Source organism: Gymnoscopelus microlampas (genome assembly GCF_963454915.1).
Source record: "Gymnoscopelus microlampas genome assembly, chromosome: 9".
Lineage (NCBI taxonomy): Eukaryota > Metazoa > Chordata > Actinopteri > Myctophiformes > Myctophidae > Gymnoscopelus > Gymnoscopelus microlampas.
The window spans coordinates 27,753,943-27,774,434 of record NC_139946.1 but is presented as its reverse complement, the minus strand read 5'-3'; the positions used below and the strand labels follow the sequence as shown (position 1 = coordinate 27,774,434).

Here is a 20,492-nt window from a genome sequence, read left to right as displayed (position 1 = left end):
CTTAGGTGACTTTTAAAGAACTGCTGCATTAGAGACATTCAACCAGAAGCTCGTGGGTCTTATTCCAAGTGGATCATTTCGTCTGGCACCACCTAGTGGACAAATGTAAGAATTGTATGTTGTATGGTCCCATAAGCCAGAGGGACGGTCACACTGTGATTGGCAGTGATTATCGGTTGTCATGCAACTGCGGAGATAAAGATAACTTTTCCAGGTGTAAAAGATTAGCTGAAAAATCTGTGTTTTTTTTAACAAGCTCCCAAAGTTTTACAGTTACAAAATTAATCATAAGAAATAGAGAGTAAAGAAATAACAAAAGAAAACGAAGTCAGAAAGACATAAATTGGACAACGTTGTACAAACATGTAAATCGCTCCTCTTTCTGTGTAGCTCCAATCGGAACCTCTCCCTCCGCTGTATCGCTCCGATATCTCGAGATGTAGATCTCGGAGCTACATAGCGGAGGGAGAGGTTCTAAATGGGGCAACTTTCTGTGGTGACTGGACACAGCAACTGGAAATTGTTTGTTTACACTAAATAGCCTTTGAGATATATTAAACCAGCATAATTAACATGATATCTCTACATATAACATGTGAAGTCAATCTCACGGGTCTCACCAGCGATGGGATCGTAGCTATGGTTGGTTGTTCAAAGGTCCCGTCCCGTCGCAGAAATGTGACGTTCCGACGCTACAGGCGACAACGTCATCAACCTCAGACGAACGACGGAACTTCGTTCACAATGGTGAGAAACTGAGCGTGTTTTATGTATTATATAAGTTTAATGATTGATTACACAACATGAGAAGAGATATTATGAACATTTAGTGCAGATACACTCCAATACCATTCAGCCCACTGTAATTTCCTACACGAAATCATTGCAAAAGCGTTGGTTTACTTTACACAGACTACCATCCTCTTTCTTCCCTCCGTCCTACGTTTGGTTATATTTGTTTGTCTTAATGATGTCTAATTGAGGACTTGTTTTGGTTTTCAGCTTTTCTACTCGTTTTTCAAATCTCTGGTGGGGAAGGATGTGGTCGTGGAGCTCAAGAACGACCTGAGGTCTGTGCACATGCCACCTAATCTACGTGTGTGTGTGTGTGTGTGTGCGTGTGTTCGTTCGTGTGTGCGTGTGTTCGTTCGTTCAGTGACCATCTGATGGTGACAGATCAGCAATTGTACATCATATGAAAATAAAGCCTCTAATAACGTACCTGTCGAAAATGTGTAACATATGATATACTATTATTCATATGTGTATTTATTTATTTATTCCAGCATCTGTGGAACACTTCACTCTGTGGACCAGGTATGTGTACAATTCACGCACTTTGCTTAATTTCCTTTGTTTTTATTTTCTCTACATTTTGTCAGATTATTAATTAATTGTTTTCTCTTGTGTGTTTCAGTATCTGAACATCAAGCTGACAGACATCAGTGTCACAGACCCAGAGAAATATCCACATATGGTATGCTCAGCTTTACATTCACACATCATTATACAACACTCTTCAATGGCAATAATGATCATGTTTATTGGTAGCCGCAAGCAACTTAGATGCCATAATGCTATCTGGCATCTAAGTTTTAATACCAATCCTTGACAGCCCATTCATTGAAACCGAAAAGGTATATCTGATTGTATTAAACTATGTTAAACTCACCAAGATTGCAGCTGTACGGAAAGCTTGGGTTATCCTCTTAGGTATCTGTCAAGTCTTTGTTTCATAAAAATCCACCGTGTTATGACCTACTCTCTGTCAATAAATTCCATGCAGGTGATTATTTTTCTGGTTGTTAGAGTTTGGAAATCACTCAACGGTCCTGCGTACCTCCTGTTTTGAAATTGCGCATAATGCAGGAGGCAGCAGGATTGTTGAAAACGAGTGCTTCTAAACTCGGAACACTTTATTGATAGAAAGTTGCTCATAACATGTCTATGTTGGATTTTGGGGGGAAGCCTCCACTGCATAATTTAGTTTACCTGTGAGGTCGTATGCACTGCAGTGTGTCTGTTGGGCATACTCTGTGTCAATAACACGGCTTATATAACGTTCCACTCCTTGTCGATATATTGTGGGCCACATAATTGTCACGTATCTCTCCGTGGTGAGTGCCGTCCTGACCTGCAGTCGGTCGTAGTAAGAGCCACACACTTGACACTAGTAAGTTGAGTTTTAAACTATTTGTTTCTCTGCAAAACGGGCTTCAATTCGACGGTAACAGTTGGGATGTGGTAATTGGGCTTGATATTGCACAGAAACTCCTGAAACCCCTCGCCACGGACCACGCTGATGGGCAGGATATCTTTTTTTTCGACCATCAAACAGATTCTCTGGGTTATTTCCGCTATATTTCAACTCCGCATTACACAAGTTACAAATAACCTCCTCATCATTCTTTTGGGAGAAACTATCGCAAACACCATTTCTCTTTGCGCGCTTCATTTTGTGTTCCTTGACTTCACGTATGGTTAACCATTAACTGTTAGTATTAACCGGTTACCAATTTCTTAACGGTTACCAGTTGGCCATCACTAATTCACATTGCTTTATTCATTCACAAGGATAACAAGAACATAGCTTTGGGTCAACACACAAACAAAATTGTATAGATCCACTGGGATTGTCCAACAGTGTAGGGAGGGAGTTGGCTCAGAACACAGAGGTTGCTGCCTGCGTGTCTCACCGTTGTTACGCTGCCATTCTGTGGACCAACGAATATTGCCGTTTTGGCTCCGTTGTGCGCTGGTAGACTCCAGTGTCTCCGTGAGTTCTACTAAACCTGCTGCTGCAACGATGTTGGCGGTTGAGTTTGACATGGTGAGTTCAGTTCCCCAAGCAGCGAGTTAACTCGCATTGGCAGTTCATTGCACGGTGGCACATTAGATCATGCGCTGATTGGTCAGTTGGGATATAAGGAGAGAAACAATTTTAGCTTGCGCTTCCAAGTCACTGAAGTTATAACGGCTGAACAACCAGTGCACGCTTTATCACTTGCCTCTCACCATGGAAAAGGCTGGGTATGTGATAATAAAAAAAACATGTATAGCCTAGATCAGTGGTTCTCATTCATTTTCATGTCAAGGACTCCCAAATTGATCTGATTTTTGTTGTTAGATAAGACGAGATTTAGTACATGTGGGTCTATACTGTAGGTGGGGAGCACAGTAGAGGGAGTGAAACCTTTGATCTGCAGAGTCATTCTTATACAATCTCTTGTTGGGCCAACTTGTAGCTGGTGAAATTATAGTGAAATCAAACTGTATGACCATATTGCTTGCATGAGGTATTCATTTTCTAGGCCAGTGGTCCTTGAGGGTCCCTAGCAAAATGAAAACCTGTCAAGCAATATGGGCATACATGTTAAGCTACTGGGTGAAGTTAGCTAGCATTGGGTAAAGTTAGCTAGAATTATCTGTCTACAGCTTGAGACGCTAGACTTTTGCTAGCTATCGATTCCATGTTTTACTTGACTTGCTGTGTAGTGTTTCTGTGACTTCATGGGATGTTTGTTTTGTATTTGTAAAATGCAACGCTGCTTGGCTAGGTGGTGTTTGGTGTAAAACACCAGTTCCGTCTTACTGTCATTTTTAAGGCCACCATACAGCTGACAGGGAAGGAGGGGTGAAATAGGTGGAGGGTTCTGTGGCTTAGAATTATAGAATAAGAGACACGTTTGTAAAATCGTTATTGGAATTCCCATACGCCAATCTTAGATCAAGTCATATAGGAACTGTTGTAACAATCTGCCTTTTACTTTGAAAGTAACTATTAACTAAAGGAAAAACAACAGGATCGGCAGGTTTTTAGCTGAATGCTTTTTATATTTTAAACCACAAAGTTAACAACTGACAAAGCAAATGGTAAATAAAATACACTTCGGGATATTAAATACTGTACCTGTAACAAAATAAATAAACACATCAACAATCAATATTGCGTTCACAAACCCCTCCCAACCCAAACAATTCCCAATGTAATTCCCTTTGTAACCCCTTCGATTACAAGTTCAAACGTAAACAACAATCAACTACACAAGGCAAGGCAGACGTTTTAAATAATAAACTGTCCCTGCGGTCGTCCTCTTGTTTCCGCGCTCCTGAAAAAGTCTTATTTTAGTCCCTTAAGTCCAAACGAAACGCCTTACGCTCGAAACGGTCCGAATAATAACTGAAGTTCGGGGTTCCCCTTAAGTTTGTAATCTAAAACCATGGATTTATCTCACCCGCTTTGGCTCCGTCAGATTCCACACACAGACCGGCGTCTCTCATTCATAAATCCAGTGCTTGAATTCCTGCTGCAGAAACGACACGTTCCTTTTCCGCTGGGCTCGCGGGTTCTTGCTTTTTGGCTGCAGCTTACTTTTTAGTTTAAGCTATAACTTAAAATTGTAACACTGGCGCCTAGGAGATCTCCTCTCTCTTCACCCGGTCACACTAGTTCACAGGTTTGTTTGTTTCCCCCCTCCCCCTGTACCATACCCTCTATTTGTAAAGTAGCGTGTGGCATCAATGAATCAATCACCCACAGTAATCAGACCCATTACCCCTCACGTGAACTGGAAATGTTATTTTTTAAGTCACTTCAAAGTTTCCAACATGTTACATATCAATCAAATACAATAACATGCATAGGTCAAGCAGAACATTATAATAATGTGCCTTTGTCACAATGTGTTCCAAAATGAAGCAAACCAACCCAGTGGTTTGTCAGGTATGTGACTCTGTGTCATTCATGATATTGAGTTACATTTAATAGCTATATAATTTGTTTGGAGAAAAATATCTGTACTCTCTTGGATAAATTTGTACTTTTTCACCGTCAGATGCTTCATATCCATATGAGTAAAATCACACAGTTCTTATATGACACGATCTAAGATTCCATATGGGAATTTCAATAGAAAAAATAACTCTGACCCAGGGGGATAGCACCCTCTAGCGGCAGTGATGTCAGACTTCGGTGCTCTATTCAAAAATAGCCAAATAGACAATCTATAAGCTCACAACATGATAATGTTAGTAGTAGTTAATAACCTTCTTTACTTGATCTTCAAAACTGACTAGATAACACATCATCTTTCCACCTTTTCTTTTCTTTGCCCCAGTTGTCTGTGAAGAATTGTTTCATCCGTGGGTCTGTGGTCCGATACGTCCAGCTACCTGCAGATGAAGTAGACACACAACTTCTGCAAGACGCCGCTCGCAAAGAAGCGATGCAACAAAAACAGTGACATGTTTGCAGGCCGGGGCTGGGGTCGGGGAGTGACACGTTTGCAGGGTGGGCCGGGGGTCAAGGGATACAAAGTTTGAGTTAGTGTGTTGTTGTGTTGCGTTAATGCAAACCAGATCTGTGTCAAAAATGTCAGCCTTGTCATGAAGCAATAAAGGCCATTATCCCATTATCCAATTATGCATTCCTAGCGTTAACATGAACCAATTATGTACAAGATGCTGGGGATGTGATCTATGCCCGTCGGTGTCCCCACACATCCCCTGCGTGTTCGTGTATCTCACATCTTTCAAAAGAGTGTAAGATAATGGCCACTATTGCTTCAGCTGTATTTTGTTCCCTGCATATTTGATACTTTTGTTTTTGTGTAAAATGTTGATGAAGCGGTGCCACAAACAAGATGTGACTGCAAATCCATGTATCCTGAGTTAACATCTGTTTTAATGTCTATTTCTTGCAAACCACAGTGTTACTTGTAGTGTAAAGATTTATCCAATTATGACTTGTGGGTTTGTAGACGTTTTTTTTGTTTTGCTTGGAACTAAAAATGTGGTTTGTCAGATCAGGCCGTGGTGGTGCACGAGGGTTCCTTATTTTTTGTGCCCATCCTGAGACATTTTGTTTTTGTGGATAAATTGTTAAAAGGGTTAGGTTTGTAGGTTTTTCACGGTTTGAAATAAAAGTACAAATATTGATATCAAAAAATACCTTTGAGTTTATTTGCTGCTGTATGTTTTTGAAAATATGTATATAGGTATATATATAATATTTGATTTTAAATTCAGACATAAGAATTATGGACTTCATCCAAAAGGAGAACTGTTCTTACCTTTTTGGCCATTAATTAAGAGTATTATTTTGTGTGTGAATATCTATATGAAATTATGCTGTTAGTGTTCATCCACGAATAATAAGCAGGAAAATATTCAGCATATAGTAGAGCCTTGATCTATGTTTACAAGGTTAAAGATTAAATGGTGCATCTGGTGATGCAGATGGGATGTGTTTTGAGCAGTTACGTTGAATGCATGAGCATTATTTGCACAGACAGCCAGAGCTACTTGCAAAATGACGTGAAAGACATGTCTTGCTAATATAAACCATGAATGAAGTTGGAAAAAATAAGTAAAAACTGTGTAATGGATAGTTAACCGAGTCCATTTTTAAAATGTTTCCATGTGCTTAGTTTGAAACGGTACCCCATTTTGATGATCGCAACCATTAGAAATGTCCAGATATGTGGATTCTATTGTATTCCACATGTAACCAGGGATTGTTTGACAACGCCAGAAAAGATGCAGAATGAGATACAAATACTCGATTCATTTAGCAGGTATCACCTAAGGATAAAAAAAGGAGAGTTTGACGGGGGGATTTCAGACATCTTACTGTATGCCTTTGCAGAGTATGACGTTACCATGACATTTAGGACATAATTCTAAATGCCATTCATAGTACGTAGGGCTAAAGGCATAGTTGAACATCAAGGACTTTACACAGGAAAACTAAACACGTTACACACTTTTCCTTTAGGAAAGAAAAGAAAACCATGTTATGTGAGGAGGGCAAAGAAAAGGAGGGATTTTAACTCTGAAACATGGAAAAAAGCTTAAAATGAATCATGTCATCTCACATAGTATCCACTTACTGATATAACATCACCAATATCTACATGAGTGACATGTTTCCTTTGTCTATTTAGACATAATGTTATATCAGTATGATACAGATTATTCTGTGCAGTTTTATGTGCTAAATAAGTTAAATATTCTCTATAAAATTGGACTTGTGTGATCTAAATGATCTTCATACATGCTCAGAAACCACTGAACCACAGGAGTGACATGGAGACAGAACTCTTTCAACCTCTCCCTTTCGACATTGTCACATTTTCTCACAGTACTAGAGATCATTGGTTCACTAACATTGTGCTGAGGCAAACTGGTGTGCCTTGGGACACATTATTGCAATATATACTATACAAAAAGTTTTTTTGTTTTACTATATCAGTACTTTGTGCCAGTTGTGTGCACTCATTTCCCAATACAGGCAAATTCTAAAATATATTTAACCACTTTTATTTACAAAAAAATCACAAAACAGCAGATCTACAAGCTCACTCAACGTGTTGAGGTTGTGCATCAGCTATGTTCGATATGAATATAGTTGTGCCTTACTGCCTTGATATTTTGACTTGGGCAGAAAAAGTTTGAAAACCACTGCTGTTGCTTACCAATGTTTTTAATTTACACACTGGAAATAGTCTGCAGTGAGTAGCAGTGAAAAGCTCTTAAGACTCCAAGGGTTGTGGGCTGGCAGAGGCCTTCAAAGATGCCATGGCTCATAGATCTTTTCATTCAAATTATTTGTGTGATTGGGCCATAAAATCCCTAGCAGCTGTGTGCTCAGAGTTTTGAAGTATTTTATACTGTTCTGATTACACCCATGTCTCCTGATCGTTCAATTGTGATTCAGTGCAAGTTCTTCAAAAGTCAATGCTTCACTCTGAGGTTAATACATAGAAATCCAATACCTTTATTTTACATTCATACATCAATAACGTTGTACAATAAGTTTAATGTAGTTTTAAAAAAAAAGCTCAATCCAAAAAAAAGTCCTGAAGATTTACAGCTCAAGCAATGATGAATTTGCATGTTTGGAGACAGAGCATAAAAACTATATACAAATGCACGCGCACACACGCACACACACACACACACACACACACACACACACACACACACACACACACACCCGCACACAGGAATTTAGGACAAGTGGTGTCCTTGACTTGTACCTTAATAGAATTGGGCTGAATGGAAAGGAATTCAGTCACCATAGATAAAGGCACATTGAATACACAGTGTATGTACAGTACAAACAGATTGACACTTACACAACTTTACTGTAGGTTCTAGAACAATGACCAAAACTGTAAACCTTCACTTAAGAAAAAAATTCAAAATAAAATAAATCACATCAATACAAATACATTTGAAGCAAAATATTTTCTTGGTCATAACAAAGCAGTACCTTGAAATGCATATTTCAACACTTAAGTTGCAGATTGGCTCTGCCAGCAGAGAGCAATCCCATAGATATAATTACACATTATGTGACAATAGTTATGCAGTTGCCCACTTAATGTATGTTGACAGTTGGCAACAGCAGTAATGCCTCATGCAAATCCTTTTTTTGTTTGAAGAGCAGCAGTCTGATACTTTTTAGAATAAAATGTCAATTGAAATTATACTCCCCCCCCCCTCTTTCACATGAGTATGGCAACTTGACATGTTCTACATGTACATAGATAGAAATGTATAGACAACTATTTTATACTGCCAGAAATTCCATTATCTTAAAATATATGTACCACCCGTCAATCAAAATTTCAATACTTTCAGAAAAGTAAGTTCTTTGATATAAAATACTGTATCCTCAAAAATGGATTGTTTACATTCCATCCTTCAACAAAATAAAGCTTTATATACGTACCTTCAAAGCTTAGAAACACTCCCAACATAGCTATATATTCATATTTATATAGAAACAATAAAGTGACTAAGATGCCGTAAGTGGCTCTATGTTCACATGTAGTGGAAACCCGTTTAGATGGCATTCATTGCCAGTTAATTCCTCTTTTTTTAAATCTAAATCAACACAGTGTGGCACTACAAGTTTGGATGATTGTACAAGTTGGGGTCTTCAAATGCCATGGTCACGATTGCACCCATCCCATTGTTGCAGCTCAGCATGACTTTGTCAAGTCAGTTGGCATGTCCGTGGTAGACATACGGTATTGGATCTTTGTGTTGGTGATGGCTCCGTGCTTCTGTCGAAGATGCAGTCGTAGCTGACTTTTGTGGCGGAAGTGCAAGTTGCATTTCTCACACTGGAGGGGGAAAGAAAAAAAATAAATTAGAAAGAAGGTACATTATGTATACTGTAGCTGCCACTGAATAACTGAAAACAATAATGTTTGTTTTATTCATTGTACATGCATCAATACATGTCTACTTACATGATAGGGCTTTTCTCCTGTGTGTATACGCAGGTGACTCTTAAGTGTCTGCAGGTGACGGAAGCGTGTTCCACAGATCTCACATGGATATGGCTTCTCACCAGTGTGAATCAACACATGGGCACGGAGATGAGCAACCTAAAACCACATGTGAAAAGCCATTAATCAAAGAGTAGAAGCACACGCAGCTCCTGATCTTTTAAACTGCGTCGGGTGCACGGTTGTGACAAGTAACAAAGCAAACAGAGCCACCACGCTCATGGATCCATCATCTTCTATTTATTGAGAGCAAAAGCCGAACACTTTTCAGGTTTTGCCTTCAACTCATAGAAGATGATGGATCCATCAGTGCTGGTATTCTGTTTGTTTTGTTAAAAGCCAAGTCTCCACCTTTTACAGTAAAAGAAAAAAGAAGGAAATCCAAAACCTCAAGTATAGTAACATTGCTACCTCAAGAGAGGCTCACCTGTACAAAACGAGCTCCGCATGTCTCACATTTGTATGGCTTTTCTCCTGAGTGGATTCGAGTGTGGGTCTTGAGGTTAGCTGGTCGGTTGAACTGAGCGCCACAGATATTACAACGATACGGCTTTTCTCCTGCAAACATAGCAAAAAAAATCAGCAATAGGCCTAGCAAGAGCACATGCCCGCAGAAGAATGTGCCATCAATAGATACAAAAAACTAAAAAAGTTAAAGGGTTGTTGTTACCTGTGTGAACCGTCTTGTGGCTGGCGAGATTTCCCTTGTAGCGGAAAGCTGCCTGACAACGGTCACACTTGTATGGCTTGTCGCTGTGCATCTGAAGCATGTGTTGTTTAAGGGCTTCATCATCGGCAAACTTCGAGTCACATTCGTTACAAAAGAATGTACCGTTTTCTGTTGAGGGTGGGGAAAAAAGACCATCGAAATTGATTTAAACGTTTATGAGTAAATTAATAATAGTTTGTCGATTTATATTAGCCAAAGATAATGATTTTTTTATCTAGGAATTTTGCTCTATAAATCAGTCTCATTTTCTCACCACAGCTGGAGTCAGAGTATTCTGAGTGCAGTTCTGCCATCTCCTCTGTCAAACGAGACCCCGAAGTGTTGGGGTTGGGGCACATTTCAGAGTGCTGGGGAGACTGAGAGCCACAGGAAGAGCAGTTCCTATGGCTCATGTAGTGAGAAGGATGGCTGTCACCATTCCTCTGTGATCCCTCTAGTGCTCTGGGGACAAAACAAATGTTACACATGTGATAGAACTCTCTTACAAATAAATGGCAGCAGTACTGACACAGACCACTGGAACTCCAATCGGGCGGTACATTTCAAAAGCATATTTGTTTTTTGATCACTTGAAACCTAGCGCCCCTTTTCTGGGGTGAACATTCAGTGAAAATGGCCTATCTACAAGCTCAAAACGTGACAGAGCTTGTAGATATACACATTTTTTATGAAGTGATTTGGTTTAGATGGAAATACTAGCAGAACTACACTGATCTACAAGCTCTCAACACGGTGCGGCGCAATGCGTTGTGATCTTGTAGGTCAGCTATTTTTGGCGAAGAGATTTGGTTTACTGGAAATACTACTATAGAGCCCTGGGCAACCCCAGGTCAACTAAGTATATAGTGTTGAAATGTTAATGCATATGTCAAAGGTACAGCACCACCTTTAGCTGGCAAGGAGATAAGTGAAATGATCATGTGTTTAACATTACACACATTGCTTCAAAATATTATCCTTGTTATTTAGGGTAAATGTAAACTGATGCAAGTAATCATCCTACACGGTACAATCTTCAGTGTTAATTTAGTTGAGTGTAATTAAGTTAAATTAACGAAGGATCTTGCAATTTGAATTAGATTTTTTCTAGTAACATTCAAAATGCAAGACTCAAAATGGTGTCATTCCACAGAGGCTGTGCATATTGCACCAGTGACAAAAAAATGATCTTTGCTCGCCAGCTTTTCAACTTTGATAAAAGTGCAGTTCTGCGTAAGATTAGGGCTCACCTGTTAATGAGGCTGTTGAGGCGACTGGCCTGAGGGGCCGGTAGATCCTCGCCGTGCTCGCTACTCTTGGTTGTCGTTTGCGGCTCAAGGTGCTCATGGTCATTGGGATGGAGGTAGGGTGTCGGACCGAGGCGCTGGGGCGAGCGCATCTCAGGTCCAGCGGCCTCGTCCTCCTTGGACGTCTGGTTGAGCACAATGAACTTGTACTTCTTCCAGTTGCGGGCCTTGGGGTCCTGCGTCCCTTGCGGGGCTTGGGTGCGGGCAGCCTGGGAGAGGCCGGCGTTCTTGCTGCTGCTCGACTCCGTGGGGGAGTTGGGCTGGCAGTCCGATTTGAGCGGGCTCTGCGGGCTGTTTATCAGGCTCTTGCGGCCAGCAGAGGAGGAGGAGGCAATCCCCAGGGGGTAATGCTGATGGAGCATGTCCTCCTCCGTGGGAGGAGGCAGCTCTTTGCCCATGTCCTTCTGCTGCTGATGCTGCTCCAGGGACAAGCCAGGAAACGCTCGCTTCCTGGGGCCGAGACCGACGGACTGGCCGAAGCCCTCGTGAATCTCCTTCCTCATCTCGTCGTCTCTCCCCACCTCCCTGGAGGCGTAGGTGGAATGGATGATGCTGGAGGAGCTGTTGCTGACTGCTCTGGTGTAATCGGCCCTAACGCCGCTGTCGTGCGGAGAGCAGTGCTTGTGGATGCCGCCCTTCGCCAGATCAGTAAAAACGTTTTTGGCGTCTGTCAGCTTGCAGAGAGGGAAAGGGAATCCCGGCATAGGAAACTGACCATAGAGATGATAGTTGCTGGGCGTGCCGACCCCACTGAACATGTTCGAACCATAGGGCCTCCCGTCCCTGAACGGGGCTACGCGGCCGTGCAAACTGTCAACTACCTCATGGGGTCGGTAAGCGTGGACATCCTGAGGCAACACCAAGGGGCTAACCAAAAACTCATCTCTGGCCAGCTTAACGGACGGATCACTGTGGAGAGAAATGCAGAGTGAACAAAACAACACAGAGGAGCGTGCAACAGGTGTCATTTTCTTTTTTTTTAAAGATATATTTTTTAGCTTTTTCATAGTATGCAGTATATAGACAGGAAACGGGGAGAGTGAGATGGGGAGTGACACGCAGCAAAGGTAATCAGAATCGGGATTTGATAGGCATTAGTGCCTATATGTGGTATGTGCCTGGACCGCTAGGCCAGCGGGGCCCCCCACAACAGGTGTCATTTTACCATCAGGATCTATGTCGATCAGAGAACAGACGCTACAACCACTTTGTCCACCAACCTGGATTTGATGAACCTGTGGCAGGTGTCCACAACATGGTCCATCTGCAGGTATATGGCTGTGTTCATGATAGCCATGATCAGGCTCTCTTTCAGCGTCAGACGGGATGTGTACATGAACTCCAGGAGAATGGCAAAACCCTCCGGGTCCACTTTTGGGTCCAGACTGATGGCATTAAGGTTGCACTTGTGGGAGTCGGTAAAGATTGTGTAAAAGAGCCCACTGTAAATCATCAAACAAGAAGGACATATAATGGTCAGTCAATTAGCTTTCAGTGCAGTTTCTGAAAACATTGCTCTCATCAGACTTTACACACATGCATGACAAATTCTACACACCTGCAAGCCATGAGAACAGTCTTGTGTGCACGGAACTGCTGTCTGTTAACCAAGATGGTGACATCTGTAAGAATATCCCTGCTACGCAGACGGTTCAAGTTGAGCAACACATCACTTGCATGGCGTGTGAATTGTATGCAGCTGTCGGCTGCGCAAGCCATTTTGTCAAGATCTGGAAAGAGAACATAACTTATTATTCCACTGAAGTTTGTTTTGAGTGGAAAGTGTGGTGAGTTATTGGAGTTATTGGTACACAAACCTTGTGAAGACCCATTGTGTAGAAATAAATGCAACGTTTGAGAAAGTAATATTCATCAATTAGCCTAGTTTACAACCACTCTTGAACTGTCAGACTGTGTAAAACTTTTGCCAGAAGGCGGCGCCATTCTACTGCCAATAACATTCACAGAATCAACCACCGGTTGACAGTTAGCAGCCGCTGTAAATGTTTCTCATATCTTTCCACACATGAAAAATGACAACGTATTTGATATCACATAAAGTGAGTTATAACTTACATAAACCTGCCAGTCTTATCAATGAGAAATATAAAGGAATGCAATGCATTGAACATTGATAGCTGATGGTTTTAAGTGGGTGCATCTCCTACATGTCATTTTCTAAATTAATATGAATTTTTAATTTTGAAAGTGTCATTTAGAGAACTAACAATATGATTTGGTCTATGTCACACACTGGATAGCTACAACAAAAAGGACAACTGTTTAGCCTATCATTTTGACGCTGTCCGCTGTTCTGGAGTTTCCCTTCAGTGGATGAGGCGACGATTTGACACAATTTAGGATGGGGCAGACATAATAAACGACAATGTTATGTCTGACAAGCCGACAATTACCATCACATTGAACCGTTTTATAACAACTAAACACGTCACAAGATTCATCAACATGTATGAATATCTCCCGTTAATCTAGTGAAATTGGCACGATTATAGAAATAATTTAACTTCAGGCAACAAAGCCCGCGTTAATGCGTTATAACTTATGACTGATATACTACCGTTTATCAACACAAAGTTGTAGACTAGACTAATAAGCCTATTTCTTAAAACGATTAACTGCATGCGATTGAGAGGCGCCGTTTTACACACTCAAAATAGAAGTAGATTCCATAACAGACAGATTTACGAGGGGATCTGCTCTGTTCATTGCCAGGAATCTAGCCTGCAACTGGAAGCACGTACGAAAATAAAGTTGAATTCAACATATACAACATAAATTTAAAGAATAGAATGCAACCTCAAGTTAAAGAATAGAATACAGTGTAACTTAAAAGTTAAACCATAGAATGCAGCCTAAACTGATATTGATTGATCCAATATCTTGATACAACAGCTATTTTTAAACGATCTTAGAGCAATTTTATTCCCCCAAATTAACATTATCCCCCATTATCAGAAGCGTTTTTGGCAGGTTTAAATCCAATCCAATCGACTTCACTACAAGCACACATTAACGGTCACATTTCAATTAAGCGCTGTTTAATTGGAGTGGCTCGCAGCGTGCCAGGCAGTCACACAGCGCTGTGACAAAGTTAAGTGCGACAATGTTTCTCCTCGAACGGCGGAAACATTGTAATGCAACTGTCTGTGAGCTCCAGTGTTTCCGCTACAATGTAGCCTAACGTTCAGCCACGGGGCTTATTGTTTCATGCAACCAAAACTTCAAACACTGGATCTAAAAGGATGTTAGTGTATCCATTTGTAACCCTGAGAGTTTACACATGGACCCTCCGGGTGCATTTGGTTCTATTTTGTACACACTCTCGGAGATAAATATATAACAGACATGTTGCCAGGAAAGTTCAGCTTTGACATGATGGACAGCAAAGATCCCAGATGCGTTAAAAACACAGCGCTGTCAAAGCAAATCAAAGCCCCAGACACAACAACAACAACAACAACAACAACACCACATATTTACAAGTTAACATTAACTGTAAAAGCCACTAAACTCCAAAACACAGCTTCGGCTCCGGCTTTTTTGTTTAATCTAAGACAGTGATTGACCTCGATTATTAAGATTCTGGCTGCTTTATTACAGCGATATCCCCGATGGAAGGACGGGTTCACTTCCATTCCAGCCCACCAGAGAAGAACTAGTGCAACGCGATCTGATCTGTCAACGCCACTGTCACTGTCACTAGAGAAGGAACCATTCAACAGTATGGATCATGGATCATCATTTATCACACAGTCTCCTCCTGTCTCCTAACGTGCATAAACTGAACCTCCACACAGTCACACAAAACCCAAAGATCACACGCACCCGCATCACTGGGCTCCTAGGATAAGAAACAGTTTACACTAGAATAAAAAATTACAACAATCAACACACACATGAAATGCTATTTAAAACAAAGCAAAACATCAGCATTGATGTTACAGTTAGTCAACGACTTCGCGCCAAATTAGAGGAAAAAAGGAATTTAAAAAACAATCACCTGGTAGCGCTTTCCTAGAAACTTCTTGCATCACCACTTCTAAGAACCCCAGTTCTAAGAATCAGCCGTGCTCAATTCTCGGAATTTGAGTCTGCGGTCGTACCACTTCGACAAGACAGGGGAGAGTCCTTTTTCTCACGGGGTCAACATGTGAACTCACCAAAGTGGATATTTGAGCACTTCTTGTGCGCGGGGAGTTTTGTAACGGTTATATTAAATTATAATTATTCAATTACGGATAAAAAAGTATGACATTTTTCTGCATTTTAGGATAAATTGTCTTTGTACGTTCCGCGTCCCCCCCCGCTCGTTTGGTTGCGTCCAGACATGGGACGACAAACTGGCGACGTAGACTGTTCCTTAAGCCCCGCCCCCTAGGTTCTCAGAACCAAAGCCTGGATTCGCGCTTCGTCGCACGACGGTGTCGCGCGGTGAACATAGCCGATCTACAAGGCCATGACGCGTCGCTTACGCTACGCGTTGTGGGCTTGTAGATCGACTATGTTCGCCGCGCGACACCGTCGTGCGACGAAGTGTAACGAAACCGGGCTTAATTCATATTCCATGACATAAGCACAGTGTCCCTGCGTCGCTTTTGCCCCGATTGAAACACACTGAATGCCATGTATGTATGGTATGGTACACTGTACGCTGGATATCTGATGTATTCTCATAAGGACAGACAGGTCTCAAGATGCTTTTTTCCCTCTCCTTTTCATTTTTAATCTAATTCCAGTCTCCTGCCTTCAAACAAAGCTGCGGACTGCTGCGTATCATCTTCTCTGAGGGTTTGTTGTAGGGAATGGGATACGGAATAACTAAGGATTATGAAATGTTACTGTATAACTGTCTGCTACGGCTGTCAATGAATGTAATGTATGTGTGTTTTACACGTTTATAGGGTGCGCTGCATCCATATTAGGCTACTGACTAGAAAAGGCTAAAATAGTACATTTTTAAGTATGAAGAATGTTTGAGTTGTGATCTGTCAGATTCGTAACGGTAAATCCTTGTCGCCGATGTCTTCTGACGATAACATGACCCAAAACTGGATAATAAATGAGTTATTTTTCTTCCTTACTTTCTTTTTTTAATTTAATTTACAATCTAAAGACAAGCTAATAAAACGTACGTATATTGCATGAAAGGCTGCACAACCTCACTCGAAAGGAAAGACACATGTGAACTGAAGCTATATGAATTGTTATAGGCCTATCTATGCATTTAAAGAATATGCTCCTTTGCAATAATAATATAGCTATGTACTTAACTTTGTTTAGAGTAGGCTACAAAAAAACCTGTTCAACAGGTCAAGGTCAAACGGGTGTGGGGGTATAAAGTAGAAATAACCTACCACTCCAACACCTGTGTTATTATAGTTCACATAGGTGTGTACTGTTAACTAATACAAATATTTAAAAGCTCCACAGACGCTACACCACTTTGGCCAAGTACACACTACTATCACATGCCTTTAATATGTAATTGTATGTACTTGATACAGGGCAGGCCATATGAACATTGGTGGACACAGTAATGAATTATATTTACTTGAGTAGCCTACTGTACGTGAATTTTGAGTTTCTGTATACTTTATTTGAGTTTGTATTTGTATTTTTGGATACTTAGACTTACTTGTACTTTAATTCCGTTACATTTAAGGGGAAAAGAAGGCTACATCATGACTTACCCACTCCACTTAAGCCCTAATTCAAATATAGTGAAAATATCAGATCTACAAGCTCACAACGTTATTAGCTTGTAGATCTGATATTTTCACAATGGAAAAAAAAAGGTTTTTTTTAATGTCTAAACTTATTACAGCAATGCATCAAGTATTTTTTTTAAAGCAAGTACTCCAGTACTTAAAGTAAAGTACAAATTTGACTGAGCAACCTTCACTTTGACTCAAGTAGGCCTACTGGGATTTAGTACTTTGTCCACCACTGCATATCAGTGCTTTGGTGTTTCTGAAACCTGTATGTGCGAGAGTGTGAAACGCATCGTATTCTTCATTCATAGTTAAAGTGGAAAGAGTATTTGAAAATAATTGCATGCATTGCTGCAGAATGTTTTGGTTAAAGAATGTGTCCTTACTGCATCAACTGTCAGAGCTGGACATGAATAAAAGTGAATCTTTATTTCCCAGTTTACTTCTTAATAGTGTTTATTTTTCTTCCTTCATTCTAAAGTTAAACAAGGGTATAAAACATCTTGTTATGTAATTGAGGACTGAAGTGAAATGAAATAGTTTGGGTACCGGTATATATTTTACGAGAAAAACTAACTGGATTGATTAAATTGATAGCTGGAACACCTCAGAACATTTGCATAATTAAAGTTTCAGTAGTAGTTTTGTTTTCTGACCTTGGAAACTTGGTTTGTGGTGGTTCCATGCCACTGATTGTCCCTCCTCTCTTATCCTGTTGACTCCTTGACTCAGAAGGAACATTTGCTGAGCTGAGAAGAGATCACAAAAATGTAATTAACCACATGAACCCTAGCATCCCAATTCTGGCCATGTCATAATAGGTGAACATTCAGCGAAAATAACAGTTCCACAAGCTCACAACACGTTCTTTTTGATGATGAGATTTGGTTTAGCCCTAAAAAGAGGTGATGTATAGACTCCTTCGGGGAACCTGGTCAACAAAGTAATGGGTTTAAGTGCTTAATGTTCACGAACTACAGTATTTCTACTTTTTCTGAAATAAAATACAAATGACAGAAACAATTTCATTGGCAAACAAAGTAGATTAAACTGTGTAAACAATGTGAATATGCATACAGTAGATGTACAGTCAATGTCTATGTGCTGCTCTGTTATGACCATGCAGTGAGAAAGAGAATGTACTTCAAATGGATTGAAAGTCAAAATAGATTTAATACTAAAATAAATATGTTTGTCAGCGCATAAAGCATAATCATATCCAAAACTACAGTTATTGCGCTTTAGATTTACAAAACTGTCTTAAAAAAAAATTGTGAAAGTTGTAGTTTATGGCATAAAAGAAAGATCACATTTTGTATTGGGATTGGTTCAAACCACACAATATACAAACTGCTCATTTAAGATAAATATTTTGTACTCAAATGTCAAGAAAGGAGACTTCCTTTTATCTCAGAAAACCACAAGGTAACAAGTGAAGACAGGAAGAGCTGTTCTAAACATAGCTTGTATGTGTGTTCTGCTCGGCCTCGTGTAGATATATATTTTTTCATTGACTGCAAGTCAAGTACATTTTAATTAGTTAGTGCCAAATCACAACAAAGGTTTTCTCATGACACTTTACATATAGAGCAGGTCAAGACCATGCAGTTTATTTGCACTTTCTCATAGTTAAATACAGGAAATCCCCATGATACAGGATTATAGTCACCGTATATTTAGTCTGTGTGCACTTGTGTGTGCGTTTAGGTGGACGTGTTTGCATGTGTACTGTACCTGCTTGCGTGCAAGTGTGTGTTTGAAAACAATCTGACTGACCATGACTCTACTTTCCACTGATTCCATCTTTGCACATAAGCAGTTCAATCATTATATTCGCTATGAACAGTGAGGCACATTTTCAGCTTTCAATAACCCTATTTTTTAAATGTTAGGGAACGAAAAACACTTTTTCTTTATTTACTGTATTTAGCTAGATAATTGTTTGATGTCAGTGACAGGGCTATTTATTATTATCAAGTTCTACTTTTAAATGATGCTGATGAAGCCTGTGGTGGATGATTCATTATAATTACAGTGTATTACAGGTTGCGTTATAGACGCAGTGCCATTGTTTTTCTTCACCCTTTATGTGACGACATGCTCTTTTATAATGGAAGAGGCATTTCCCTGTGGATTGCTCAAGCATCCGCCCATCTGGATCCGGCGTCCCACTAAAAGCACTCCAGGTGTTCACAAACCAATAGGGAACAAGTCTCCAAAATAATTAAGACCTAAACTTTCACAGCAATCTCCGATTCAGCAATGCCAAATAAAGACTGTCGAGCTCCAAACAAAGAGCAGCGTCAACTTTATTTCAATCCACTTGGGGGATGTTTAAGGCGCTCCAACACAGTTATGCATAATGCACGGCCATAAACCATCCAGGAGTTTGAAGAGAGATGTGTAATTTACCAAGGCCCCATGCTGTGCCCGGCTATACAAGGATGAGATAATTACTGCAAAACCTTGGCAAACTTACTCAACCGATACTTAGCAAAAATAAATGACCCACTTACAGAGGATTGAGAAAAGAGTGGAGGGTAACCGATCAATGTCCCCCCCCCCCCACACACACACATACATGATGCACCCACTCACTGCAGAGAAAAGATTGACAGCTCATTGTCCCGTTATGAATTGTCTGTGGGTTAATTCAACATCACTACACAGGGGCCTGGCTGCAATTCATCTATGCAAGCATTGATTTTTTTTTAAAGGTATGCCATTCAAAGACAGTCAATGTCAAGGCCGACACAGGTTGGTTGTGACACTGACACAAGCTGACATGGCCCAGTAACTTCATAGAAAGAAAATTCAAAAGTTCCACACCTCAGATTAATGCCTGATTTATACTTGGCTGCACGGCACCGGCACACAACTAAGTATAAATATCCCTTAAGTGTGAAGCATTTCTAAACCGCATCACTGCTTTCACTTGGCTCATGATAGGTCACTGAATAGAAATGCCCACTGACAAAAGCCTGGGGCCCGGAGGTTGCCTCACTTCTTTTTTCTTTTCTTTTTTTTCATAAACTGTACACTTTTGTCTCGTTTCACAGCTAATTTCTGCCAACTTCAGTGTTCGTTGTCAGCAAAGATGGGAGTGCAGAGTTCTGTTCTGAGAGGCATGATGCAACCACACTGTAACACCAAACAGATAATGCTGGTAGCTACAGAGGGCTTTTTAGTTCCTTTCTTTAAAAGAAATTCTTTTCATATTGTTAAGTTTCACTTTTTTTTAACTCATTGAATCCCAGCTGCCTTTTTGTCTTCTCATGTTGAAGATGATGAAGTTTCTTATGTAAGTCAAACAGCACCATTTCCTTAGGTCTAATTTATGATATGGCCACAGGCAAACAAGTGTTTTCTCTTTTTTTTCTTATTAGAAATGGTGGAAGTCTATGGGGTATCTACAGTATACTGTACATTGTTCTTCATTGTT

The 20,492-nt window shown here is 40.4% G+C and overlaps 2 protein-coding genes across 3 annotated transcripts; one reads left to right on the top strand and one right to left on the bottom strand.

Moving 5' to 3' along the window:
- The first annotated feature begins 697 nt into the window (after window positions 1–697).
- smx5 lies at window positions 698–5,947 on the top strand. The gene is made up of 5 exons (XM_084067970.1): window positions 698–747; window positions 1,003–1,070; window positions 1,287–1,317; window positions 1,418–1,477; window positions 5,118–5,947. The coding sequence occupies exons 1-5, from the start codon at window positions 745–747 to the stop codon at window positions 5,241–5,243; spliced, it is 288 nt and encodes a 95-aa protein (XP_083924096.1). The 5' UTR covers window positions 698–744; the 3' UTR covers window positions 5,244–5,947.
- A 1,866-nt stretch (window positions 5,948–7,813) lies between these two features.
- On the bottom strand, window positions 7,814–17,791 carry bcl6aa (BCL6A transcription repressor a; the record flags this gene model as incomplete). Of its 2 annotated transcripts, none has more annotated exons than XM_084066373.1 (9): window positions 7,814–9,134; window positions 9,264–9,401; window positions 9,730–9,860; window positions 9,973–10,140; window positions 10,286–10,473; window positions 11,262–12,227; window positions 12,539–12,760; window positions 12,877–13,048; window positions 17,707–17,791. In XM_084066373.1, 9 exons carry the CDS (start codon window positions 17,789–17,791, stop codon window positions 8,991–8,993), a joined length of 2,214 nt encoding a protein of 737 aa, XP_083922499.1. In that variant the 3' UTR covers window positions 7,814–8,990. The 2 variants fall into 2 exon arrangements, with proteins under 2 accessions (XP_083922499.1, XP_083922498.1); XM_084066372.1 differs by lacking the exon at window positions 17,707–17,791 and adding an exon at window positions 15,340–15,377.
- Between the last annotated feature and the right edge of the window lie 2,701 nt (window positions 17,792–20,492).

What these genes read in the sequence shown, in the direction of transcription:
- smx5 (XM_084067970.1), top strand. An exon ending in GAGCTCAAGAACGACCTGAG is followed by an intron (nt 1,071 to 1,286) that starts GTCTGTGCACAT and finishes TATTTATTCCAG; the next exon opens with CATCTGTGGAACACTTCACT. An exon ending in CAGAGAAATATCCACATATG is followed by an intron (nt 1,478 to 5,117) that starts GTATGCTCAGCT and finishes TCTTTGCCCCAG; the next exon opens with TTGTCTGTGAAGAATTGTTT.